This window comes from Podarcis liolepis (assembly GCF_965112155.1).
Source record: "Podarcis liolepis genome assembly, chromosome: 1".
Classification (NCBI taxonomy): Eukaryota; Metazoa; Chordata; class Lepidosauria; order Squamata; family Lacertidae; genus Podarcis; species Podarcis liolepis.
The window spans coordinates 31,545,914-31,570,415 of record NC_139554.1 but is presented as its reverse complement, the minus strand read 5'-3'; the positions used below and the strand labels follow the sequence as shown (position 1 = coordinate 31,570,415).

General features: G+C 42.1%; 1 protein-coding gene and 1 long non-coding RNA gene across 2 annotated transcripts; one reads left to right on the top strand and one right to left on the bottom strand.

The window, feature by feature from the left end:
- Positions 1–1,006: 1,006 nt before the first annotated feature.
- On the bottom strand, positions 1,007–24,464 carry AREL1 (apoptosis resistant E3 ubiquitin protein ligase 1). The gene is made up of 20 exons (XM_083507077.1): positions 24,325–24,464; positions 17,433–17,680; positions 16,592–16,651; positions 15,914–16,140; positions 14,964–15,201; positions 14,679–14,848; positions 14,422–14,602; positions 14,039–14,286; positions 13,599–13,676; positions 13,042–13,183; positions 11,852–11,973; positions 8,367–8,442; positions 7,730–7,839; positions 7,056–7,235; positions 6,808–6,933; positions 6,513–6,642; positions 6,343–6,401; positions 5,531–5,620; positions 4,219–4,394; positions 1,007–4,018 (listed from the first exon to the last, which is right to left on the bottom strand). Exons 3-20 carry the CDS (start codon positions 16,605–16,607, stop codon positions 3,916–3,918), a joined length of 2,472 nt encoding a protein of 823 aa, XP_083363203.1. The 5' UTR covers positions 16,608–16,651; positions 17,433–17,680; positions 24,325–24,464; the 3' UTR covers positions 1,007–3,915.
- Positions 21,838–24,264, top strand: LOC310710580. Its single transcript, XR_014528134.1, has 3 exons — positions 21,838–22,485; positions 22,630–23,682; positions 23,720–24,264. It is a non-coding gene; the product is annotated as an uncharacterized lncRNA (long non-coding RNA).
- Positions 24,465–24,502: the final 38 nt, after the last annotated feature.

Below are 24,502 nucleotides of genomic sequence, written 5' to 3'. Positions count from 1 at the left end.
GTGTTGCTTGACTACAACTCCCATCATCCACTACAGGCAATGCTGGTTGGCAGATGGGAGCTGCATACAACATCTGGAGGCCTGCAGGTTCTCCATCCCTGCTGTAAAGTATAGCACATTAATCTACCCACGTAGTTTTTAGGACCTTATTACCTATAAATCTCAAAATGACTTGAGTTGTGTACCTGAGTAAGTACCTTCTCATATATTCTTCCCATTCTCAGACTGGGAGACATTCGCTCCCTCAGAGGTGAAATTAGTGGGGACCAGGGCTTTCTCCCTAGATGCCTCATCTATTTGGAAATCCCCAATCAGAAAACCTCATGTATTTCTCTTCTCCTTTACCATTTAATTAAAAGTTTGCTGTTTGCTGTTTTCAAAGGTTCACTCTGGCTCAAGTTTGTTTGCTACTCAATTATGTATTTCTTGTGCATTTGGGTTATTGGATTTTAATAGTCATTGACTGGAATGTACGAGAGTTGTTTTGAAAAGTGTGCTTCTATACTCTAATAATATGTGGTCATTTCATCAAACACAAGCATCTAAAGTATTTTTTTTAATGTTATGTTAATAGCATTGTCCAAGGCATAGAGGGAAGTGATCTGTGGAGTTAGGATCACAAAAAACACACCTTTTTAGTTTGAAATACATGTCCAATAATAGAATGTAAATGGCTGTGTCCAGGCAATTGCTAGGATAATCCCAATTTATTTTGTGAAGCCAGCTTTTCACTTCAATCCGACCCAAATTCTGGCAAGTGCCTCAGCAAAATTATTTTGGGAGTGGGCTTTAAACATGCAAGCACCACTGTTGCTTACATTCATTTTGAAACTTTGTAATTTATTTTGAAACTTTGTAATTTGAAGCCATAGTTTGCACTACAACAGAGTTGGTGCCAAAATGTCAGTAATAAAATTGTCTTAAGAAATGGGAAGGAAACTATTCAGAGAAGCCTTGCATGGAAAACAATACAAGAGCAATTTTCATTATATATGACAAGCACACCAAATTTTAAATATTTTATTTATTGTACAAACTATTTACAGAATAATCTATTAGAGGATTACATAATCTTGCTTAATTCCTTTTGGAGCTGGCTATCTGGAAACAGGCCTTGGCCAAACTAAAGTAATAGGTCTTGGTTTCTAAAACATGCAAGATAAGTTCTCAGATGCAGGCCAAGTCCTCTGGTATCCACAGCAGCTCCAGGTGAAAGAGATCTACTTGAGACTGTACCATGAGCATAACCGCTATCCTAGAAACCAATGCACTTAACATTAGATGGAACAAATTAGGGCCAATGAAAAGGAACAAACCTCCTCAGAAGACACGCATACACACAGTATAGATGGCTAGAGCACAGCCCATACCATGTCTTCACACGGGAATCAGGGCAACACACCAGGTTAGGAAAGAACAAGTAAGATTTAGGAAAATCAGAGCCTGTGAATTGAAATTATAAAGCGTTGGGAAGAATGGACCTGCTGATGATGGGGGCAAGAGTAGGAGAAAACACACAAGTGCATTATTAAGCGAAGAACTAGTAGCATCCACCACTGCTCTGACTGTGCTTGTGTAAAAAGAAAATCCTTCGCATCTGCAAAGAGGCAAGAAGTGCCAAATACATTTTATTAGGTGAGTGGTTTCAAGCAGAGGATGTCTGCTGAATATCCAGCCACTCAGTCCTCAGTATAAAAACAGCTGAGCTCTAAAGAAGAAAGGAGGGGATTCCTGAGGAAGATGTAGCAGAACCAACCTCGAGCCATGGCTGGAAAAGCCTCCAGTAGACCAGGGAACAAGACAAAGGACTGGAACAGCACCAAGCAGCACCCTACAACCATCAACTGGCTGAGCTGCACAGCATAACCTCCTTTTGGTCCCTGGGGAGAGGAGTGGGTAGCGTCAAAAGGCATTCAGGAGCCCTAACTGCACTGATCACAGAAGCCGCCCTTAGTGCAATCAGATGGCATGTACATGCTTTTAAAAAGAGCAACTGCTTAAAGGAAGGGAAATATGCCTGCCATGAAGGAAAATACAGTGGTGGTCTCTAAAAATGCCCCAAAAGGAAGGGATTCCTGAGTTGTCCCAATACTCAGAGTTCTAACATTTTTGGCAAAACAATGGCTTGGACTTCTACTTAAGCAAGTTTGCAAATTGTCTTTTCCCCTCTGATCTGCAAATGATTCTGTTTATGTTGCGCAGGGAGAGTACAGCTATCTAAAAATAATAATAGCAAAATGTGTCATCTGAACAATGCTATAGCCCCAAACTATGGCAGAATGATTGAACTAAAAATGCTGGCACAACTATAAATTGTATTTTTCCTAAGTTTGTTCTTATGAGACATCCAATTAAGAGTCTAGTCTTGGGGGGGGGGGGAACTCCCTCAATCCAAGCAGTCATATTGTAGGCTCTTCCCATTTAGTAACAGCCACCAACATCTCTCTCCTGACCAGGAGAAATGCACTTCCGGTGCCAACAAAATATTCAGTTCACAATCCAATCAGATTTTGGCTTTGCTGACAAAAAAATGGCTAGACTGCCAGCTGAGATCCCTGAATTCCCACTCCTTCATTGCCAAGGAAATAGGAGCAGTGGAAAGGACGTGTTCAGAATTAAGAGGTCAGTTGTACATGAAAGCTCATCTTGGCTTCCTCATGTAGTCTGAAGTGTGGGTAGTGCAATGTGTTGCCTTGCAGACCCACTTCATTACTGCCTGGATAAGCACCCGCAGTTTAACCACACCCCACTTCGAATGTCATGGAATGCTCAGAACACAAAAAGCAGGTTATCAGGGGCGGGGGGAAGGACACAGGTAGCAATACCTTATTTAACAATTCTTTGCCCGAAGCATGCTAGAGAATACTCTGGCTGTCATGTGGGAGAGGTAGACGCCTGTCTGTGTAGAATAGGAGAGAGAATGAGCTACTGGGCCCAATCCAATACTGATCACCTCACTCTACCTGCATACAAATGTATGTTTGATGCATACAATCATAGCTGCCTCTTGGCCTACCACCACTGCATTCTAAGTACCCCAAAAGGTCAGTGCTAGCATATGCATCAGACCTCAGGTAGATACATTCATCTATCTATCCTATGAGGAAGGGAAATTAGTTGGATGGTAGGGAAAACAAGCTCCTGCCAAAGTTCATGACCATGGTCAGAAATAGGGATGGGAGGAGAAACAAGTTTCTTCCAGTTCCGTGGCAAAGGCAACAGAAGCTGCTGCCACTGCAGAAATAATATCCTGTTGCCAGCTCTTGATAGAGGTAGAACGAGGTCACTGTCAATATCAGCACTAGTAATCCAGTGACATAAATGCTGCCTTCCCTCTTTTGCAAGAATAAGTGCTGACAGCATCCAGGGGAAAGTGGCTAAGAAAATTAAAAAGCAAGGCGGGGGTGATTTTATGCCTTCCAGTAACATCCAAGTGGAAAGGGGATTAACTTGTGTGAAAACTTGGGCAAAGGCATGGAAAAGTATTAAGGCTTCCCATAATCTGGGGATTTAGAGCTCCATAGTGGTCCATTCATCCCCAAAGCAACTGGAATATTGTAAGTTACAAATCTCCTCATGTAACAAATTGGAACTCTTGCTTATGAGCTTTCTTCCTTCAGAAAACCAGACAAGTAACGTCCTGTGAAATGCAAGTACCATGTCACCTCGAGAGAAGAACTCCACTCCATTTCATGTACCATACTGGAAAGGGGAAGGGGCAATATGTGCTCCCAATAATGTACTTCAGACATGGGGAGGCCTCCATGTGACATTGCAGATTGACGTTTCTGTTTGCGTGGTGCCTCTGCTCCGTTCTCCATTGCCCTTAGATTGGGCATGAGACTGGAGTAGTGAAGTGGGGCTGGGCAATGCCCTGAAGAATTAAGGAAGTGAGATGGACTCCTTCTGTGGGAGTCAGAGCATGCCAAAACCCTCACAGCCCTCGCTGATGGCCAGCTGCAGCATCTTGTGCACCTCTTCATAGGAATCGTAAGTGGGGAGGCACAGCTGGTTAAAACTGAAAGAAAGAACAAAACTAGTACATAGCATGGGACATGTACACATAATGCTTTCAGCATTTCATAGGCAAGGGTAACCCCCCTGAGCAGTTATATGGCATTAAAAATTATTTCAAAAAACACATGGGCAAGATCAGTGGAAGGCTGCTCATGATCAGCTTGCTGCAGATGACAGAAAGACTCAGTGACAGGTACTCACCAAGTATGGGCTGTTGGCAGTGTACTGTGCGTCGGAGCTGCAATGATCTGGAAAGATGGGCAAAGTGCAGCAAATCCTCCAGGAGGCAGCTGAGAAGAACCAGTGGTGAACTGCAACAGCCTTGCCAGTTCCTCTTGTGTGAAACTGGAGACCACTGTCCAAAACCACCGCATAACCTGGAAGACACAGCAAGAGGTATGGGAAGCAAGAACAGTGGAGGGGGGGGGAGGGGGAAACCTACTAAATTTCTTGCAAACCACCCAGTTATGAGGACAGGCCAGAAAATGAATTAATGTATGCTACCATAATCACGCGGGTGGTGCTGTGGGTAAAACCTCAGTGCCTAGGACTTGCCGATCGTATGGTCGGCGGTTCGAATCCCCGTGGCGGGATGAGCTCCCGTTGCTCAGTCCCTGCTCCTGCCAACCTAGCAGTTCGAAAGCACCCTTAAGTGCAAGTAGATAAATAGGTACCGCTTTCTAGCGGGAAGGTAAACGGCGTTTCCGAGTGCTGCGCTGGTGCTGGCTCGCCAGAGCAGCTTCGTCACACTGACCACGTGACCCGGAAGTGTCTCCGGACAGCGCTGGCTCCTGGCCTCTTAAGCGAGATGAGCGCACAACCCCAGTCGGACACAACTGGCCCGTACGGGCAGGGGTACCTTTACCTTTACCATAATCACACCTCCCAAAGCGATACTTCACTTTAAGCTCCAGTGCTACTTTTGATGTTTCTTTGGGACCTTGTAATAAAATTACAGGAGTGCACAAATGTTTGCTGTTGCTAAGTAACTTAAAGGTCTGGCCAAAAGGAAGCATTGCCGTTAACTGAGATGCACGTACAGTGGTGCCTCGCAAGACGAAAAGAATCCGTTCTGTGATTCTCTTCGTCTAGCGGTTTTTTTGTCTTGCGAAGCAAGCCCATTGACGGATTAGCGGATTAGCGCTATTAGCGGCTTATCTGCTGATCGGATCAGCTGATAAGCGGCTTAGCGGCTTAGAAAAAGGGGGGGAGGGGAAAAAACCAGCAGGAACTCGCAAGACATTGTCGTCTTGCGAAGCAAGCCCATAGGAAATTCGTTTTGCGAAGCACCTCCAAAACGGAAAACTCTTTCGTCTAGCGAGTTTTCCGTCTTGCGAGGCATTCGTCTTGCGGGGCACCACTGTATAAAGAGCTTTCATGAGGTGCTAAAAGCCAGCCAAAGGAAAACGAAGTAGTGTTTCCTCATGAAGACATGTATATCACTGTTTCAGTCATGACCTACACAAAGTACAACCAATCCAGTCTGGTAGAGCAGGAAATTAATCTTTCTTACCTTCTCTCGGAAATGCCAAGAACCTCCCACTACTACAGCATGTGCTTTGAAATCACAGACACTGATGTCTCCAGTACCACACATCAGCAACTGGAAGAAAATAAAGTTTCCGTCAGAATACAGTTGTCTTTTTTCCTTTAAACTAGGTACCATTCAATTAACACAGTCAGCTTTGTATTTTTGATGCTCAGGATTAAAAGCTAGAGCTATCACTCCTTCCAGGTTTTAAAACTTTCTGTTCTAATGCAGCATTGGGGGCTTGGTAACTCAAACAAGTGTCCAAATTACCCTTGTTAACTATTACAGCACTGTATGCAAACTTCTGGGGAAAAAGAAGTCTAATGACATTATATCTCGGATGTGGCATATACTGTAGGGAATAGTAGGTAAGGTACAGAGTGAGAAGTAATCAATCTGAACTAGAGCACCAGAGTGTTGTTTAAGCTGCAGGGTTGAATAGGAGACTTTTTAGTGTTGGGGTCATAGAATCAGGGAATTGTTTCTTTATTATTACAAGGCAGAGGAAGGGAAGGACAGAGATTCAACTGGATTGGAAAGGCACTTGAAATTGCCTAGCAAACCAGTAGAAACTAAGAGTTTTGAGTGAACATATATTTTGTGCCGGGTAAAAGTTTATCTAGTTTATATGGAAAGCCTCATAAAAATTGGTATGGTTAAAATTATTTATGTTACTCTATCCGTACAGGGAATGCTTGTGAATAGGGGTTCCCCACTCTTCCTTACCCCCAGCTAACTCACATTCATCTGAGGAAGGTGCAACAGGATCAAAGACAGCAAATATCTTAGTTTACCTCAAGTTCATTTTCATCAAAAATAGCAAGGAGGTTTTCAGGGACCAGTTCATTGAGACCTAGAAGATGAGAGCAGAATAGATAAAAATCATGCCAGCCAGGCAAGGGCATCAACAAAGCACAAATCTGAACAACATTAATAAAAAAAAGGTGCAGACCATACACATTACCTTTCAAGAAGTGTTCCACTTCCTCTCTAACCTGATTCGCCAGTCTGTACTGTGCAAGCAGATTCAGGTAGAAAATTTTATTCTCATTTGTAACTGGCATTTGAGCACCACCTGTTACCAGCTCAACCTCCTGAAAACAAGGGATGTGAGAATTTTTGAGTGGAGTCCCATCTACTCTATAAATCCACACAATGATGAACCCTTCACATCTTTCCCCTCCTATTGAGACATTGCTCCTTTCCCCATTGCGGATAAAAGGATTTCAAATTGCACCATCCTAACCAATGGCTCTTACCTTCTCAAGTTGTCCTGATCTGCTGTATTTTTCCTCAGCAAAGACTAGCTCCATCTCACTGACATCATTATTCAGGATGAAGCAAACTTTAGATTTGTAGAACTCTGGGTCATCTGTCTCAAAATACTATGAGGAAAAAGGAGATAGAGAAGGAGAAGGAAAGAAAACAAATTTAGTTTGTGCTGTGGAATTGTGCTCGGTCTCTGCTTTATACTCAAAAGCAGAACAAAACCCACAGGCAATTTTACCTTATAATGCATCCGCAATCCTATGATTTGAGCCAAAAAAGACCGGGTGAAACGAGCTCTCACCAGCTGCTTGTAAGCCCCTCCCAAAGATGACTCATAGAGGCACTTTCCAACCAAGCGCCCTGCAAATTCATACACTTTCAGCCGCAGAAAAGGTGACCGGTTGGGGTTGGGATGTACCTACAAACAAGGCAGCTCACAGTTACTATAGCTTAGAATTAGCTCTAACTTAGAATTAGATTTAATGACTGAAAAAGCCCCATGTACTCTTCTTGTTGTACCCTGTGGTCAAAGATCTTCATATCCTTTAAATATTGTTTTTCTGAGTGTATTCTCAACAGCACTGAAACAGGCATGCCGGTACATGAGTATGCCATATATAGTTTGCAAAGAAACAGTGTTTCTTTCTATATTTTAGAAAATATGACTTAAGAAATCAAATTACAGATTGCACTTCTCATACCTGCCATAGAATTTATCTGTACTACTCATGACAATTCATCTTCCTGTTTAAGTTTGCCTTTTAGTACCCCCATGAAAGAGGCAAACCAATTCTCTTTCTGCTTACAGGAGAAACTAGAAAAAGTCTGAAAAAGAATGTGAATTCTCTACAGAAAACATGAACAGCTCTAATGTTTCCTGTTTCCACCAATGAATGACGGGAAAATACCAACCAGAGCTTGGTTGTTGTCACTGAAGCGGGTAAAAAGTTGATTGGTAGTGTCAAATAAAGCTTTACAGATCAATTCAAACCACTCTCTGCGAGGACCTCCCCAGTCCAAGGCTACAAGACAGAACAAATCAGAGACCAGTTAGATCTTGAGGTAATCCTATGCCTTCTAAAACACACCTGTCAAGAAAAAACTCTTCACTTTTGAGCGAGTACCATACTACTGTATACTATTTATATGCAGCATGGTTCTCTACCCAAAGTAGGATAAATGTAACACCCATATACTTTTTCCTCCCATTAGTTCCTTCTAGCACATGAGGCACCTTATATTCAGACAAGATAATAAAAGGATGTAATGTAAATTAACTGGATTGGGATTCACAAAACCAGACCAGGCCAAAGACCCATCTAGCTCAGTTTCCTGTTCTTACAGTGGCCATGGGCAGCCTGCAAGCAGAACTTAAGTGCAAAAGCATTTTCACTTAGCTTTACTATATAGCCAGTATGAAGGTGATTGGAGAATAAATCTATAGATGCTTGTGAGATATTATGGAAACTTCAGAAAAAATTGGTTGCTAGTAGTAGAAACCCAAACACTCTTTTTCTGGCAGCAATAATGCAATTACAGGTTAACTGACCTTCTTCATCCTGGAAAATCACTTCAAAGTTTTTGCTCCAGTCAGAAACAGAAAAATTCCTTGTTGCCCTCAGTGACTAGGAACATAAGGAAAACGCAGTATAAAGTGATGTTTGCAACCAAGAGGCTAACATGAGATCACATTTTCAGGAACAGGCAATTCTCCAATACTTATTTCTACTGCCTCTCTCATCTGTAGATACTGCTCTTCAGTGGAGAATTGTAGTAGTATTTAATACTCATCCCCCTCCAGAGCTTCTCTTCTACAGTTCTCTTCTGCATTCTGCCTCAGGGTCTTACTGCCCACCCGCTTCTGTTTCTGCGTTTGCTCAAACTCAACAAAGAGCAGGGAATCCCCTGCCCTCCTGGCAAGCAGAGGGTTAAGGAAAGAATCGTGTCCTTCCTTCTAATTCTTTCCTAGTCACACTGAGAGCAGGCTCCAGCCCACCACCTCCTCCTCTCCCAGCCGAAAAACATGCAGGTGGGAGGGGGGGGGCTGGCTTGGGAGGGGGACTTTTGCCTTCCTTTCCTCCCTCCCGTTAAATCCCTCTCCTGCATTGTTAGCCAACTGCTTCTCCGCATGCAGGAGAGACATGCAGGTGAGAGAGAGAGAGAGAGAGAGAGAGAGAGAGAGAGAGAGAGAGAGAGAGAAAGGGCTGGCTTGGGGGGGGGGCTTTTGCCTTCCTTTCCTCCCTCCCGTTAAACCCCTCCCCTGCATTCTTAGCCAGCTGCTTTTCCGCACACCCCTCTCATGCTCCTTGTCCCTTCTGTTTTTCCTTCCCTCCCCATTTAAAACGTGGTGACAAAGCACGGATCCACATGGATCCTCAGGATTTTTGCATTGGGTCACCCCAAATTCACCATCAGATAGCATAGCATGTCCATGGCTACAGCCTGCACCAAAAAAATCACGCACCCACTGTTGCCTGGGGCCACAGTGGTGCAAAAACGTGGTGACAAAGCACAGATCCACATGGATCCTTAGGATTTTTGCATTGGGCTACCCCAAACTCACCGTCAAATCACATGTCTGTGGCCACAGCATGAAGCACAAAAATGATACATCCACCTTTTCATTCAGAATTTTTTTTTCTTGTTTTCCTTCCCTAAACACTATGTGCGTGTTATGGTCAGGTGCGTGTTATAGAGCAAAAAATACGGTAAGTTTGTTATTGGTATGAGCTTTCATGTGCATGCACACTTCTTCAGATACACTGAAACAGAAGTCACCAGACCCTTATCTATAGTGAGAGGGTGGGGAGGGGTATTACTCAGAAGAGTGGTGGGAATGGGTGGTTGGCTGATAGGTGTGGTAAACCTGTTGACGACTGTTAACGACTGCAATTGGTTTTACAGGAAAAAGCAAGAGGTGAGATGGCTAAAAATAGCTTTACCATGTATAATGAGATAAGAATCCAATGTCTCTATTCAGACCAGGTCTCTCCATGGTTTTAACTTCGCTTTCCAGTCTATTTCTGAAATTCTTTTGTAATAAGACAGCTACTTGGAGAAATTGTATAGAATGTCCTGAGAGATTGAAGTGTTCTCCTACTGGTTTCTCTGTCTTGTGATTCCTGATGTCAGATTTATGTCCATTTATCCTTTGGCGTAGGGTTTGGCCTGTTTATCCAATATAGAGAACTGAAGGGCACTGTTGGCATTTGATGGCATACACAATGTTAGAAGAGGAGCAATTAAATAGTCCTGAGATGGTATGTTTGAATTTGTTGGGGCCAGCAATGGTGTTGTCCAGAAGTATGTGGCAGCAAAGTTGGCATCTGGGTTTATTACAGGCTTTGGTACCAGTGTCCGTGTTAAGTCTGGTTGTTGTATTATGGTGGGTGAGGAGTTGTTTGATTGTTTAAGATTGGGTGGCTGTCTGTAGCCAATGAAAGGTCCTCCTCCCAGAGCTTGAGAAAGAGACCTACAACCTCTCCCAGACAATGACCTATGGGAACTGTAGGAGACCACTAGTTTCAGGCACCAATCCATGTTCCTTTCCATTTGCAAACTTTTAGTCTGTTACATTTTTATACTGGGGAGGGAGAGAGAAAAGCTTCTTTCCATGACCAGAGGGTTGCTAGCGGAAGAACAGAGCAGTTTGTTCATCCCACAACAGACTGCAGCATTTCCATGTTAACTAATCCTGATTGCCTTTCATATGTAGTATTTTGTGCAAGGAAAGTGCAAGAGGTTGTTTGAGGAAAAGAGGAGAAATAAGGAGAAGAGGAAGAGTGAAGGTGGGAGAAAAACTGAATGGGGGGAATGACACAAAGAAAAGGAAGGTTTTGCCCACTTTGGGTGTTGACCCCACCTGCTGTGATCTAAGAGATTATTGGATCTATAAAGCACAATTTAAGAGTTATAAATAATACTCCCCACTGAGGTAATGTGGCTCTTGACATGAAAAGGATCCACACTACTGAGCTATAGGGACTGAAAGGGCTGTTTTTTTCCAATTATAAATCTTTGAAGAGCTCTCGTCCTCATTTCCTAAGTGCTCACAAATAAAAGTGTTTCATGACTTGCCCTCATGACATATACTATCACTTTAATGCACTGCTCCCTCAAGACTAAGCTTGCTTTGAACAAAATATTTAAAACGACTAGAAACGTCAAGCCATAGAATCTCTGTTCCATTTATAGCTACAGCAAAACCAGAAAACTAAAAAAAAAACCCTATGGCAACTCTTGGCTCCGATATAGTAGACAGTCAAATAATTTAAAGCCATTTGCTGCTTACCAGTGACAGCACATCCTCTGGTTCACACTCACGATAATCTTCATCTTCCACTTAAAATGTTTTAGTTTCCCCCACCCTTGGAAGTTTAATTCCCTTGATTTTATCTGTCTGCCGCACTGAAACTAATTATGTTGTAAGAGCCTGCATAACAAAGGAGACTAGGATTCATGTCCGCCTCCCACTTCCCCAAACTTATTTATTTATTCCTTGGATTTATATACCGCCTTTCTGCCAAGGCACCCAAGCTGGTTTACAATTTTAAAACACTAAAACTAACACAGTATATAAAATGTAGAAGGACAAGTGTCATTCAGCAAACTGGGAGTTGATGGTATGCATGCTCCCTGGCCTGGGTTCCCTCACGGCATACGGGTCTTTAGCAGCTCCAGCAGAGATGAGGGAGCAGCTGCCCAAGCATCATTCTCAGGCTGCTGATGGTTCTGTCAGCAGCTGATGGTTTCTGTGCTCCCTGCCCTGGGCTGCCTCGCCTCTCATTGAGGCTTTGCTACATTAAAAATGACTAATAGTTGGTTTAATGCAGACTTCTCTGGTCATAGGCAATTAAATATTTTAGAGGAAGGTGTAAAATCAGATGTGTGAATAAACTATCACCCTGAATTCATATCACTCTAGTCCATTCTGCAGCTTAAGGTGAACGAACATGGAACAGGAAGGAAATGATCTACAGAACTTCCCTAAAACTATGCTACACTCCAAGCTTTCTGTATCACAGACACACTCACCGATTCCAGAAGGTTGTGGCGGCTGACTTTTAGAGTAACTTTTGAATGGGGCCTCTTCATGTGCACCTGGCGCAGCTCCCTCTGGAAGAAGTTTACTTTGTCCTGAAAGGTCTCTGAGCCTCCTGAAACCAACAAGCCCATTGTCATATCTGTTTCCTTCAAAACACCTTACAAGGTCATATCTGTTTCAGAAATGTCATAAAATATGACAAATTATCATCCCAAAAGGAGTAAAAAAAATTCAGTACAAAGGATTTGAGGAAACAAAGGGATACATATCATAGTTTTTAAAAATTGTAAGAACTATTTTGTGGAGACAGAACATAAACAATGCATTCATTAACATTTCCTTGTCTCTAGTATTTCCTCATATTTGTATTTGTGCACACACGCTGGCTCTATCACATACACATGGGCTCAGGGTTTAAACCTCCCTATTCTGAGACCAAGCTGGAGAGGTTAAATAAATATATTTGTTTAGAAGCACTAAAGAAGTTAGGAGGGGGAGAATGCATAACCTCAACACATACATAGATAGTTATGTGAACTCCTCTAAAGAGATATCAGGAAGAGAGCAACAGACTGAAATTTATCAAGAACAGGGGAAACATGTGTGATTGCTCTATAATAATTGCAATACAGTGGTGCCCCGCAAGACGAATGCCTCGCAAGATGAAAAACTCGCTAGACGAAAGGGTTTTGCAGTTTTTGAGCTGCTTCGCAAGACGAATTTCCCTATGGGCTTGCTTCGCAAGACGGAAACGTCTTGCGAGTTTGTTTCCTTTTTCTTAACACCGTTAATACAGTTGCGACTTGACTTCGAGGAGCAACTCATAGAACGCAGTGTGGTAGCCTTTTTTGAAGACTTTGGTGATTTTTGAAGCTTTTCCAAAACTTTTCCGACACCGTGCTTCACAAGACGAAACATTCGCTAGACGAAAAAACTTGCGGAACGAATTAATTTCGTCTTGCGAGGCACCACTGTATCCTAAATCAAACTGAACTACACAACATTTATAAACAAACATTGAACTAAGCAGCACACCACAACATAAAAAGGATGCAATCCATTATGAAAATGCTTGCAGTCTACACCACAGAATGGCAGCTGTCCTCTTTAGTATGTGTTATGCAAGCTGTGATGCATTAGTTACCATGCAACATAATTTTATGCCCCAGACTCTTTTTACCTATATTTTTATGCAGCGAGCGAATGAAAGTTGCCGCCAAGATGTTCCTCTCCTTGCAGCTCAGCTCTACGGGAGGCTGGATCCCATCATCCACCACTAACGTCAGCAGTTTGTGCACAGGGTCAGGCCCGTGGTAAGAAAACTAGCAGCAAAAAAATGCAGGAAAGGGCGGGGAATCATTTACCAGAAAGCACAGCACATTGATCAGATGTGGCAAGGTTACCCTCTGGGCACATTTCCTTGCCCCTCTATCTGCTCAGAACCAGTTAATAGCAAAGCTGCTGGCAAGCCTACAGCTGAGATGAAGGTTATATAAACTGCAATTCTTGCAGAATGAGCCTCAGTACATGCTTCATTAGGGGAGGAGGAAAATTACAAGAAAAAAAGAACCTGAAAGCTATATTGCAGGATGCAATATAGAAGACCACAGTAGGCTCCCAAGCAAATCTAAAAACCTAACAGCGAAAGTTTTCAATCTTAGGTGATTAGGCCGACAAACGGAATATACCTTTCACAAAACAAATCCAATTATTCACTGGGGAATTTTACCAACATACCTTGGTGCCAGGACATACTCTGAAGGTAAAGAGGCGCCAAGGAATGATCTTCAAGTAGAACTCCTTTACTGAGAATTGCTTTGAAGTAAAAGAACAAAAACAATGGAGAGTCACATATTTAAAAAAATGAACCAATCTGAAAGAACTTGAACAATGGTCAACTCCATTTTTGCTGACAACCCAGCAGCCACCATAAAATGTAGCCACAGGTCAGTTCTCTGGTTAGCAGAGCAATAATCCAAGAAGTCCTGAACAATTTTGTCTCCAATATATGTTTGGAAAAGTACACCAGCTGTTTCATAGCACAATACACAGTCCCTCACAACAGTAATAATGGCCAACAACCATAGGGAAATGGTTCCTGGAAGCCAACTGATAACACAGCCACACATAAGAGCAATAAATCATGTGCAACTAGGGAATAGACGAGCTAGTCTTACCTTGGGTGAAACATAGCAATACACTTTTTTTGGCTTCTTCACTTTCTCAGGGGTCTGGCTGTCAGAAGGAGAGTCTTCATCCTCATCTTCAGTAGCAGTGGAAGGTCGGCGCTGAGAGGAACCCCAATGCAGGGGTGGAAGTTGCCACTGGGTATTGGCATAGCTACTAGCATTGTAAAGGTAGGCCTCAAAATAGATACTGACCCCTGAGGTAGAAACATTTCGCTCCACGATACTCTTTTCACTCTCTGCAAGATACAAACCTCACTTGTTATGAGGCTAAAATGATACTGCTGGATGACAGGCAAGATACAAATGCAATAAATGGTAACAGCATCGTGGGAAAGAGTGGAAGTAAAAATAGTGTATTTTTCTAAACTTACCATTTAAAACAATTATATCGAACTCTCCATTGCTAATAGGCTGGCTTTGGTAGGAGATGCAGGCACGGAAACATCCCCTACGGAGTAGGGTGAGTCTCAGGAAAACTTGATAAGTCTGTCGATTAGACACCACAGACTTCTCAAACAAAACATCAGAAGGTTCTTCTTCTTGGGGTCCAAGCTAGACAAAATGAATATAAGTTAGACTATATCAGTGTATTCCAGTCTTAGAGAAGATAGAGCAGAGATGGACTCACCTCATGGATTGAGAGGCTGTAGTTGTGCTCATCTATCAGTGATACCGAGTTACTGGTAGGATTATTATACTCATCTCTGGGAACTATCTGCAGAGTGTGAGGCTGCCCACATGTCAGCACCAAAGTGGAGAAATGGCAAACAATTTTGGTTTTCGAAGGAACCACCATTCCTGAAATAAGGAACAACACCCAGCTTAGACTCGCATGTAATATTACAAGGGGCATATTACAAGACATGCTCTCATTTCTATGCCTTGGTTTGTTATTGGCCCCAAAAGGCCTTACCTGGCTGAAAGACTTTGTAGTATGGGCTATATGCCACATTCAAGCCTCCAAGTTTTATGCTGATTTCATAGCGCCCAGCCTTCCGCACAGTAAATGCCACCTTCACCACATTGGAACTGGGCTCCTGAAGTACTTCCTGGGTCACAGGAATATCCATTGCTAGCTCCACATGGCAGATGTGAACTCGCAGGCCCACAGGACGAAGAGCAGGGAAGGGCTGGCCATTCTTATAGAATAACTGCATGGGGATTTAAAAAATAAATGCAAAACAGCATCTTAATATGCTATATCACAATTAGTGCCCAATATTAGGTGATGAGCAGTTCTGTAATTATTGAAGAACATAAGAAGAGCCCTTCTGGAATAGACCAGAGGCTTAACTAAACTGGCATCCTGTTTCCCAGAGTGGCTAACCAGATACCTGTGGAACATGAACACACTAGCCTTCTCTTGTTGTTCCTAGCAATTGGTATTCAGATTTGCTGCCTTTGATCCTAGGGGTATTATACCAGCCAACATGACTAGTAATCACTGATAGCTTATTCCCTCTCCACTTACAACATCCCTGATATAAATGCTGGCACTATTTCCAAAAATATCATCATGCCCAATCATGCTTCAAGATATGTGCCCACCAAATTTTAAATATGCATACAAAGCAAATTCAACAAAAACAAACCCAGAAGAGCGATACTAGGTTTGACCTGCCTAAACTGAGCAGTCAGAAGCTCACCCAAACTCACTGCAAAAGCAAAAACGTAGGAGATAGCCTCAATATACTGCCTAGTCTGTGCTGTTGATAACCACCAGCATTAAGCTGATCAGCCGAAGTAACAAAACTGGCACAAAACCTCCAAGGAACAGTCCCATAATCTCTAAAGAGGTTTGTCTTGAAATAAAACCTAGAGCCACTCCTCAGGTTTTCATGGAAATAGAAAATATTCACTTACATGTACTCGGAAGGCCATGCTGTGGCCCACCTCATAGGGGTCCTTCCAGTCCCAGAAGACTTTGCAAGAGCGGGGGTCCAAGTAGTTGCCTCGCACGTAGTCATAAATTGTCCGCTCTCCTCTGCGCTCCCGGTCCTCATGCTGGAGGAAGCTGACTACACGTGCGGCAAGTTCAAAGAGGAACTTAATGGTGAAAAAGAAAGCTACCACAGATACTGTGATCCCACCTATAGAAAGAGGGGGAAATACACTGTAGTTATTAATCCAAGAAGGCACTGAAAATCAATCACCATGGAGGCTCTAGCTGAGAGTTTACAACATTTAACCCTGGAGATTTCAGAAGGGCTAGCTCTACCGTTGACAGTTGATTCTGAGGCAACAATTTGTAAATTACACATAGTTTATTATATTTTACCCCCATGGCATGGAAGTTATCATTTTAATGTTCTAATGTTCTACCTCAGGCACTAAAATGTCTGCCTCAAAGACTGCTGTCACCACAACAAAAGCTAAGGAAAGAAACTGAGGCAGATTCGGGACCAATGATAATGCTAGGAGAAAATGGCATGTAAGTTAACAAACACAATATTAGCAAAACAGACAATGAAGTCCACATGAATGAATTAAAAGAAGTTACAGGCTTCTTCTGGATTTTGTAAAAATACTTTATTTGCTTACCAATAACGTAAAACATCAGGTCCCTTCAATGAGAGACACAGCCGAGGATCACAGCTGCATCTGGAATACAGAAAGCAGATTTAGTTCAATATCCCTTTCACTGCAAGTCTCGCAATAAAGTGTTTGGTCCCTAAGAAACATAGGTAAGTCCATTTCTTACACATGGCCAGTTTTATTTAGAGAACTTTCTTATATCCTACTTTAAAATTTGAACAAGTTTCCAAAGCAGCTCACAATATTAACTAACTTTAGAATAATTTAAACAATAAAAATGAAATGCCAGAGCAGCAGAAAGAAGGAATAAATGTATAGAAGCAGAATCAGCAAACAACAACAGAAAACCCAGCAAACTGTCTTAGAAGTGAATCATGTTTTATTAAGAAGCTTTGGGCAAATAAAGAGGTCTTAACCTGTGACAAGTCTCTCTGAGACAAGTATTCCATAAATGGGTCATCACCATGCACCACCACCAGAAAGGTTGTCTCCTCAGTTGTCACCCACCTCAGCCCTGCAGGAAGGGTACCAGGTAGGTTGGCATATTGAATTTTATGGCACATCAGCTCCTAGGCCATATTGTGCTACATACTAGTGTTATTGTAAATGCAGAATTCTTTCATTAGCAATTTGTTCCCAATAGTCTTAAAAAGACAGCAGTCATCTAATAGCTGACAATACTATAAAATATGTTGCTCTAACAGAAGTAGAGAATAAACTATGCTGAAAGTCTATACTGAGCTTTATTCCTTTCTGATGGGCAGTTCTATCAAGCTGCAGTTCACAGCCCACACAGCTAGGTTCACCACCATTTTCCGCTGATTGGATGGGAAGAGAGAGGGCATACCTTTACACCAGCTCCCATGCCCTGAAAGACAATAGGGGAGTGTCCATTCATCAGGAACTTTGTTCAGCATACAGAAACCAGGAAAAAAACAGCAGAAGGGAATGTCATCATTGAGACAAATAATCCTGGAACTTGCAATACAGGTTCACAGCTCGGGAGTCAAACACGACAATTAGGCAACTATCCCAAGTAGTGGCACTCTGCATCGTGACACTATGCAGCCCTCAAAAAACTTGCTAGGAGATCACCTGAAGTGAAACATAAATACATAATCAATACATGCATCATTTTTTTTTAATCTGGACAAGAAAACAGTTCAGTAGCACCACTTCAGTTTTAAACTGACTGAGCCAAAATCCAAGAATGACATCAGCAAATAGACCACATCATATAACTTCAACAGCACTAGAGCTTTATATATACACACCAGATTTTATGTACTGAAATTTAGAGAAGCTTTGCCCAAGATGATGTGCATGTAGAAATCTTTTATATATATAAAATGTACGTGTACCATAATGTTTCACAAGAATGCAGCTGAACATATATTGGATTGGAGAGGGGACAAAGTAAGAGGACAGATGTGTCGTATGCACAGCATTCACAAAATCAGATTGTGGTAGTCCTGTGTGGCAACACTGGAAAGCAAAGCAGCAACAACAAAGTGCAGGGGAGGGGAGGACCTGGGGGCACTCGGCAGCAGTTATATCCATTAGCAACGACAACAGTGTGTCTTCTTACTAAGAATGAAGCAAAAGGAGGGCCTCAAAAATAATTGTTTTCAGAAATGCCATGCTCGGTTTCGTCCAAAACACTGACCGTCATCCAATTATTCTTTAGTGAGAACTATAAAGGGGAATTAAAAAAAAACACCTATAAATGGGAAAGGGGAAAATACACCACTACCAATGCCTGCAAAACATTTAAACTATCAAGCAACTACTACTCTAATCTTACATGGTTAAGTATTGGTGATTTCCCCCAACTCCAAGAGGTCTGTAGCTTTAGTAGTCTTTTGTTTGTTACACATTTCCAAATTACTGAGATAGGAAATTGTATCCAACACCTTCTATGGTTTTTAACAAATGTCTCAAGTTTCCTCCTTTTAACATATCTGAGGAAAACCCACTTGCCCAAGCATTCCTTCTTTTCCTAGCTGAACAGGGGAGGCCAGATGAGCAAGATGTGGAGACACCTTCATTGCTTCCATTCAGTTATCAACTTATTGCCCTGCTCTGACTCCTGAACTGTTACCCCTTACATTTCATGTTTACTGCAGAAACTGCATCATTATTTGCTTGAGTAAAGATCCTTCTTACTTACAAGAAACCCCCTCCACTTGTATGTTTTACAGTGGGGGACAGGAAATTTAGTTAGCATCTACATTCTAATCCAGGCTGTGAAAAAAGTTTCATTTCAGTATTGAGGAGTGCCAGATGAAGCAGTTGCCTCTCCTCCAATATCTTTCATCAAGTCTAGGGACTGCCTGCTAAAGATCAAAGTCTTGCTTGGGTAACCCTTGTCTAACTATAAGAATTTCTTCATATGATGTGGATTATATTATTGTCAATTCATAGTAATGATTCCAAACCTTCCAGAAATTGAGAACTTAAGAATAGCCTAAACAAGTATTTCCATGGCAGGGTTATCCCCAACGGCAAAGAAACTGGTATCTTCTTCAAGTCCATCTTCAAAAACAAGCTCTCTATTGAGCTGCTTGGAAATTCAATCAAAATTCTCCATTACTGAACCTTATTAAAGGTTATGTGTGCATTTTTCTTTCCAACGAAATCCCGTAACACTAAAATATGGGCTTAGAATTCTCTCCATTGAAGTGATAAATGTAACTACTGCAAGAGACGAAACCGTCATTCTGAGATGCCCTTCCATTAGCATCCTCCATGCAAGATCAAATGACAGATATTTTCTGGATAAATTTTGACCTGAAACTTGGCAATATCCTTTCTAATCTTTGGAGGTTAGTGATAACTCAGCACTTTGTCACTGTTCTTAGGTGCACTATTTCAGAATTCTCCTTGCCTGAAAGGCAGTCTCAGTAAATTTAACTCTGATTCATTTGTTTTATATGAAATGACAGGCAAGATGCCAGCTAGACAGACAAAAGAGAGCAAAAAGAGCTGACACGTTCTCCTATGCAGCGCATCAACTGGGAGCAGCCATCAAACACACTTAGGGCACAGAGGTGCAAGCTGCTTTACTTATTTAGCCCGTTCCCAGGATACAATGACATTAATTATTAGACTGGTGAGCTAATCTGGATCATCAGACTGCTTAGAACAAGTAGGTAATGACCAGAGGAATGAATAAATCATTCAGAAGGCATTTGTTTTAGATATCCTTTCTTCAAAACAGTGGGCAATTTTACAGATCCTCTATAACCTTCTGATCTTGCCTTGATCCCAAGATAACATGAATGATAAAACCCATTTGTAAATCCAAATACTTTGACTCTTCCCTGACACCCTACTCCATACTAGACTCTAGGAAAATCATTTGCATGCAAAGACTGTTGTTTAGAATAGTTAAAGAAGTACTAGGCCATTCAAAGTACAGGGAAGGATAGTATTGCAGTGGTAATGATTGCAGAAGTCACTTTTTAGTGTTTTTATCGGATAGCTCAACCTAAAGAATACCCATGTCTTTCTGTGCAGTGCTAAGGGTAGGGGGGTACCATCTTCTCCTCTGGATAAAGGTAAAGGGACCCCTGACCATTAGGTCCAGTCGTGACAGACTCTGGGGTTGCGGCGCTCATCTTGTTTTATTGGCCGAGGGAGCCGGCGTACAGCTTCCGGGTCATGTGGCCAACATGACTAAGCTGCTTCTGGTGAACCAGAGCAGCACACGGAAACGCCGTTTACCTTCCTGCGGAGGCAGGAAAGCACTTTGACGTGCTTTCAAACTGCTAGGTTGGCAGGAGCTGGGACAGAGCAACGGGAGCTCACCCCGTCGCAGGGATTCAAACCGCTGACCTTCTGATCGTCAAGTCCTAGGCTCTGTGGTTTAACCCACAGCACCACTCACGTCCCTTCTCCTCTGGATACTGCACTGTTAATCAACACACTTGCTTTCAGAGCTAACGGAAAACATCAAATATTCAGAAAACAATGTCCAAATTATATTCTGCCTCAGCTTGCACAAATAAATATGGATTCTGAAATACTATTAGAGCTGAAGCCCATCATTCTAATATGACTATTTAAACTTATAAAATCATAGAATTGTAGAGTTGGAAGAGGCCATGAGGATCATCTATCTATTCCAACCCCCACATAATGCAGGAAGCTTTCACCCAATGTAGGGCTCAAACCCATGACCCTGGTATTAAGAGTCTCATGCTCTACCAACTGAGCTATCCACTTGGGAAGTTTTTTCCTGTAAACTGCTATCATGATTTCTATATTTAGAATCCTGCAGTGGTACCCACTCCCCTTCCACATCAAACTATAGCAACTTTTTATTCCCCATGTGCAGTGTTACAGAATAATCTGAGGGGAAATGTTCTGTCACATTGAAATAATTTGAACATAGACCACAAGCAAGCAGCAATGTTTGAACTTAGCAGGCTCAGCTAGCACAAACCTGCATTCCCATCACATGTAAATTTATAATCCAGAATGCAATTAACATTGCAATCCTATGCGTATCTATTCAAAAGCAAGCCACAATGGGATTTATTCTCAGGTAAGTGCTGCCTACATCAGTACAAAAAAACCAGGTCTCTGTCATGTTGCCAGGTTACACTGCTCCACCAAATGCCACCTTTTATAAACCTTACTAGCAATAAAACCTACCCACGTGACGCTGACACAAAAGTCTTACAGCACATATACTATAAAGAATGAAAGTTCACTACCCCTCATGTGATGTGAACACAATGCTAGTGGGATTTCAAGAGGCACTGTAAAAATTAGAGGAGTATTGTTAATATGAAATAGTGGGGGAAGGGAAGTTTAATGGCAATACGAAAGAAGGGAATGTGTAATTAAAGATATAAATATGGATGATTCTCAGAGACGTTGAAGGAAGTTCAAAAAGAGACAATTTGTTGAAATTTGGATAAAAATGTATAATTGTATGGAAAACCAGTAAAAATTTATTTTAATTTTTTTTTAAAAAAAGATCAAAGAAATGCAGTGGGGGACCAGTTATGGAGGGTGCGGATGGGGATGACGGATGGGCATGGTAACATGGGCACTGTTATTTACTGAATATTAGCACAACACTGGAAATCTCCAAATTTTATGCGTTGGGTGCAGGGGGAGGGGGCAATTGGGTAACTGGAAATTGTGTATAAAAATAATTAATAATCAACCGGGGGGGGGAGAAAGTTCACTACCCCTCTTCTCTCCCTCCCCACCTCTTTCCCCCCAACTTTATACTGCCTATAACATTAGTGTCTCACATCAAATATGAATGCTCTGTAGAAAGAACTCTATGAATTGAAAGCAGAGAAACTGCATGTACTTTTGTAACCCAAGAAGATCTTTAATAAGAACAATTTTTAAAAATAAACATGACTAGCATTTTTTCTTCTTGCATGCTATAAAAAACTGTTACAGATGCTAAATGTAAATAAGGATTATTTTTAAAATGAACATGAAATATTCCAAACCAATCTTCCATTAACAAGTCATACTGTTTCCACTATCCATGAGTTCATCTTCCTCCCTAAATCCTATTTCAAATCAAATAAGGTAGACAAAGGAGAGCTTTATTTTGGTTCATGTAGCACAAAACTCACTTGTAGGCCAGAATAAATAAGTGTTACACAAATCATTAAAGCTAAATGCTTCAAAAATAGATAAAGGTGAAACAGCCCATATATCCATAGTTACCAAGACACATCATCTACCAGACACAGTACTCCCTTCAATCTTAAGGCTCCTGATAACGCTTAACGTCTTAAAGAGCTGTCCTTTTAAAAGTTGCATTCTCAGCTTACACATATGTTTATAGCAGCAATTATGTAAGCAACTGAGGGAAGTTTTGCTTATATCAGTGTTCACTACACAAAAGTCACTTCCATGTAGAAGTGCAGAAATTCCCTTCTAATTATATATTCTAAAATTTAAACTTTTCACAGTCATAACTTAGTTTCCATCATTTTCAAATCTCAATACTGAAGCATGTTTTTCCCAAAAACTTAGCAAATTCTCAACATTCATATAACTTATAGTGGCAGAAATTCCCTATGCATTTTGTCACATGTAATGCATTTACTACACACTCCTATTTCACTGGATGTGTGCTATTTGCAGTGCACGTACATGGTGAAACAGGCATATGTGCATTAGTGACTAAGTGAACAATTATGTATAAGCTTGTATTATAAAAGCACCCATTCAGATAAGAGTAGCAATTTACCAGTGTGCCTTTATCTCACATCAGGAAAACTGTTTTTCTCTAAATGTATTACCTACCTCTGGCAGACAGATGGGGATCTGACTAGCCTATTACCTCCCCACCTCTATGGGCCCACTTTGAAAGCAGGGCAAGGCGACCCACCTAACATCATTATTATATGAGTTGATAACTTCAAAAGGGCTTGCGCTTAATATGGATCAGCTAATCAGTAATTACAGTGCATCACACCTGCAAACAATTTTTTTCCTCCGTTGACCAGCAAGTCCCAAACTGTTCTACTACAACAGAAGCTACTGAAATAATCAGATTAGAAATTAATCAGCAATTAATTGGAAAGAATCCAAAGACCCACGTAACTCCAGACTTTCTGTATGCATGTTTCCACAAAATGCTTATTCAAAGGTCAGCTGGAAGATCACTGTATCATTTTTTTTTTAACAACAGCTGTGAAATCAGCTACACTGTATTTACAATGGTTTGAAATTCATCAATAGGATGTGCTTAAATTCCCTACTGGGAATTTAAAACATTTACTATTTCATTTCACACTTATAAAAGGCATGAAAGTACAGATCTCCTATACAATAGTCTACAGACTATTACTGGATTAATATACAGAGCAATACTGACAGAACTGGAACCAAAATCAAAAACAAACGAACAAAATTCCAAAAGAAAAGGGAGCAAGAAGATAAACACTTTCACAACTCGGATCTTTCAGGAAGAGCAGCATATTCAGGACAGAACACCATCCTGCAGATCAATGTAGAACAAACATTTCAGTGTGGAAGAACAGAAACAAAGCAAAACTAGCTACAACAGGGCAGCCAGGAAACCTTTGAAGCCGGGATGGTTCCTAGAATCGGTTAACTGAGACTCCCATGTGAAAGCAGTGTAAGGAGCATGTCTCTTTGATTTCCTTCCTAACTTGTCCTTCAGGATAAATTCAAAGTGGGAAAGGAATAGGAAGGAGGGAAACTCTGCATACAAAAATTTGAGGGCAATAACTATGTGCCAGGCAGCCGCTGACTATGCCAAGTGGCCACAATATTACCCTTTCTCCCCTCTACCAGACAAGCACCAGAGGTAAACCTGAGTCCCGTCAGGGGGAAAGGCGGGGAACAGAAAATTCTGGAAGGTGGGGGGAGAGGAAAAACGAGATGGTGCCGAATTATTTCAGGGCTTTCGGCAACCCGAGTATTTGGCCCGGCGCAATCTGAAGAACGGGGTTTGAGGGCCAAACTTACTTCTTAGCCCCAAATTGAAACTAGGGCGAAACCCACCACCGGGCCCGATGCCCTCGCGGGACTCGGACCACCACGCCCGCTTTACATCTTATCCCTCCCCCCACACCCCGCTTTTACTTCAAGGAACCGGGACGCCCTCCCTCATTGAGGGCAGCGGAAGATTTCCCAAGGGCGCCGCCCCCTTCCCGCCGGCGGCGGCTGCTTCCTTCTTCGCCTCGAAACCCCAACCCCACCGCCGAATAATGCCTCCCTTCTCTTGCCTCCTCTCTGAAGGGGAAGCGGCGCTCATGGGAGGCGACTGAGGCGAGTCAGGGACTAGCCGCGCTGGTCATGGGACTAACGGTCAGTGTCGGTTCCGTGCCTGCTCTGCCACAGCGCACTCCAGCTACAACACACACTCACTCTCACTCGCCCTGCCCCCCCTGGCCGCCAGTGGCC

Coding starts and splice junctions, on each gene's coding strand:
- AREL1 (XM_083507077.1), bottom strand. Junction 14,849..14,963: donor CTACAAAGTCTTTCAGCCAG/GTAAGGCCTTTT, acceptor TCCTTATTTCAG/GAATGGTGGTTCCTTCGAAA. Junction 4,019..4,218: donor CTGCCAACAGCCCATACTTG/GTGAGTACCTGT, acceptor TCTTTCTTTCAG/TTTTAACCAGCTGTGCCTCC.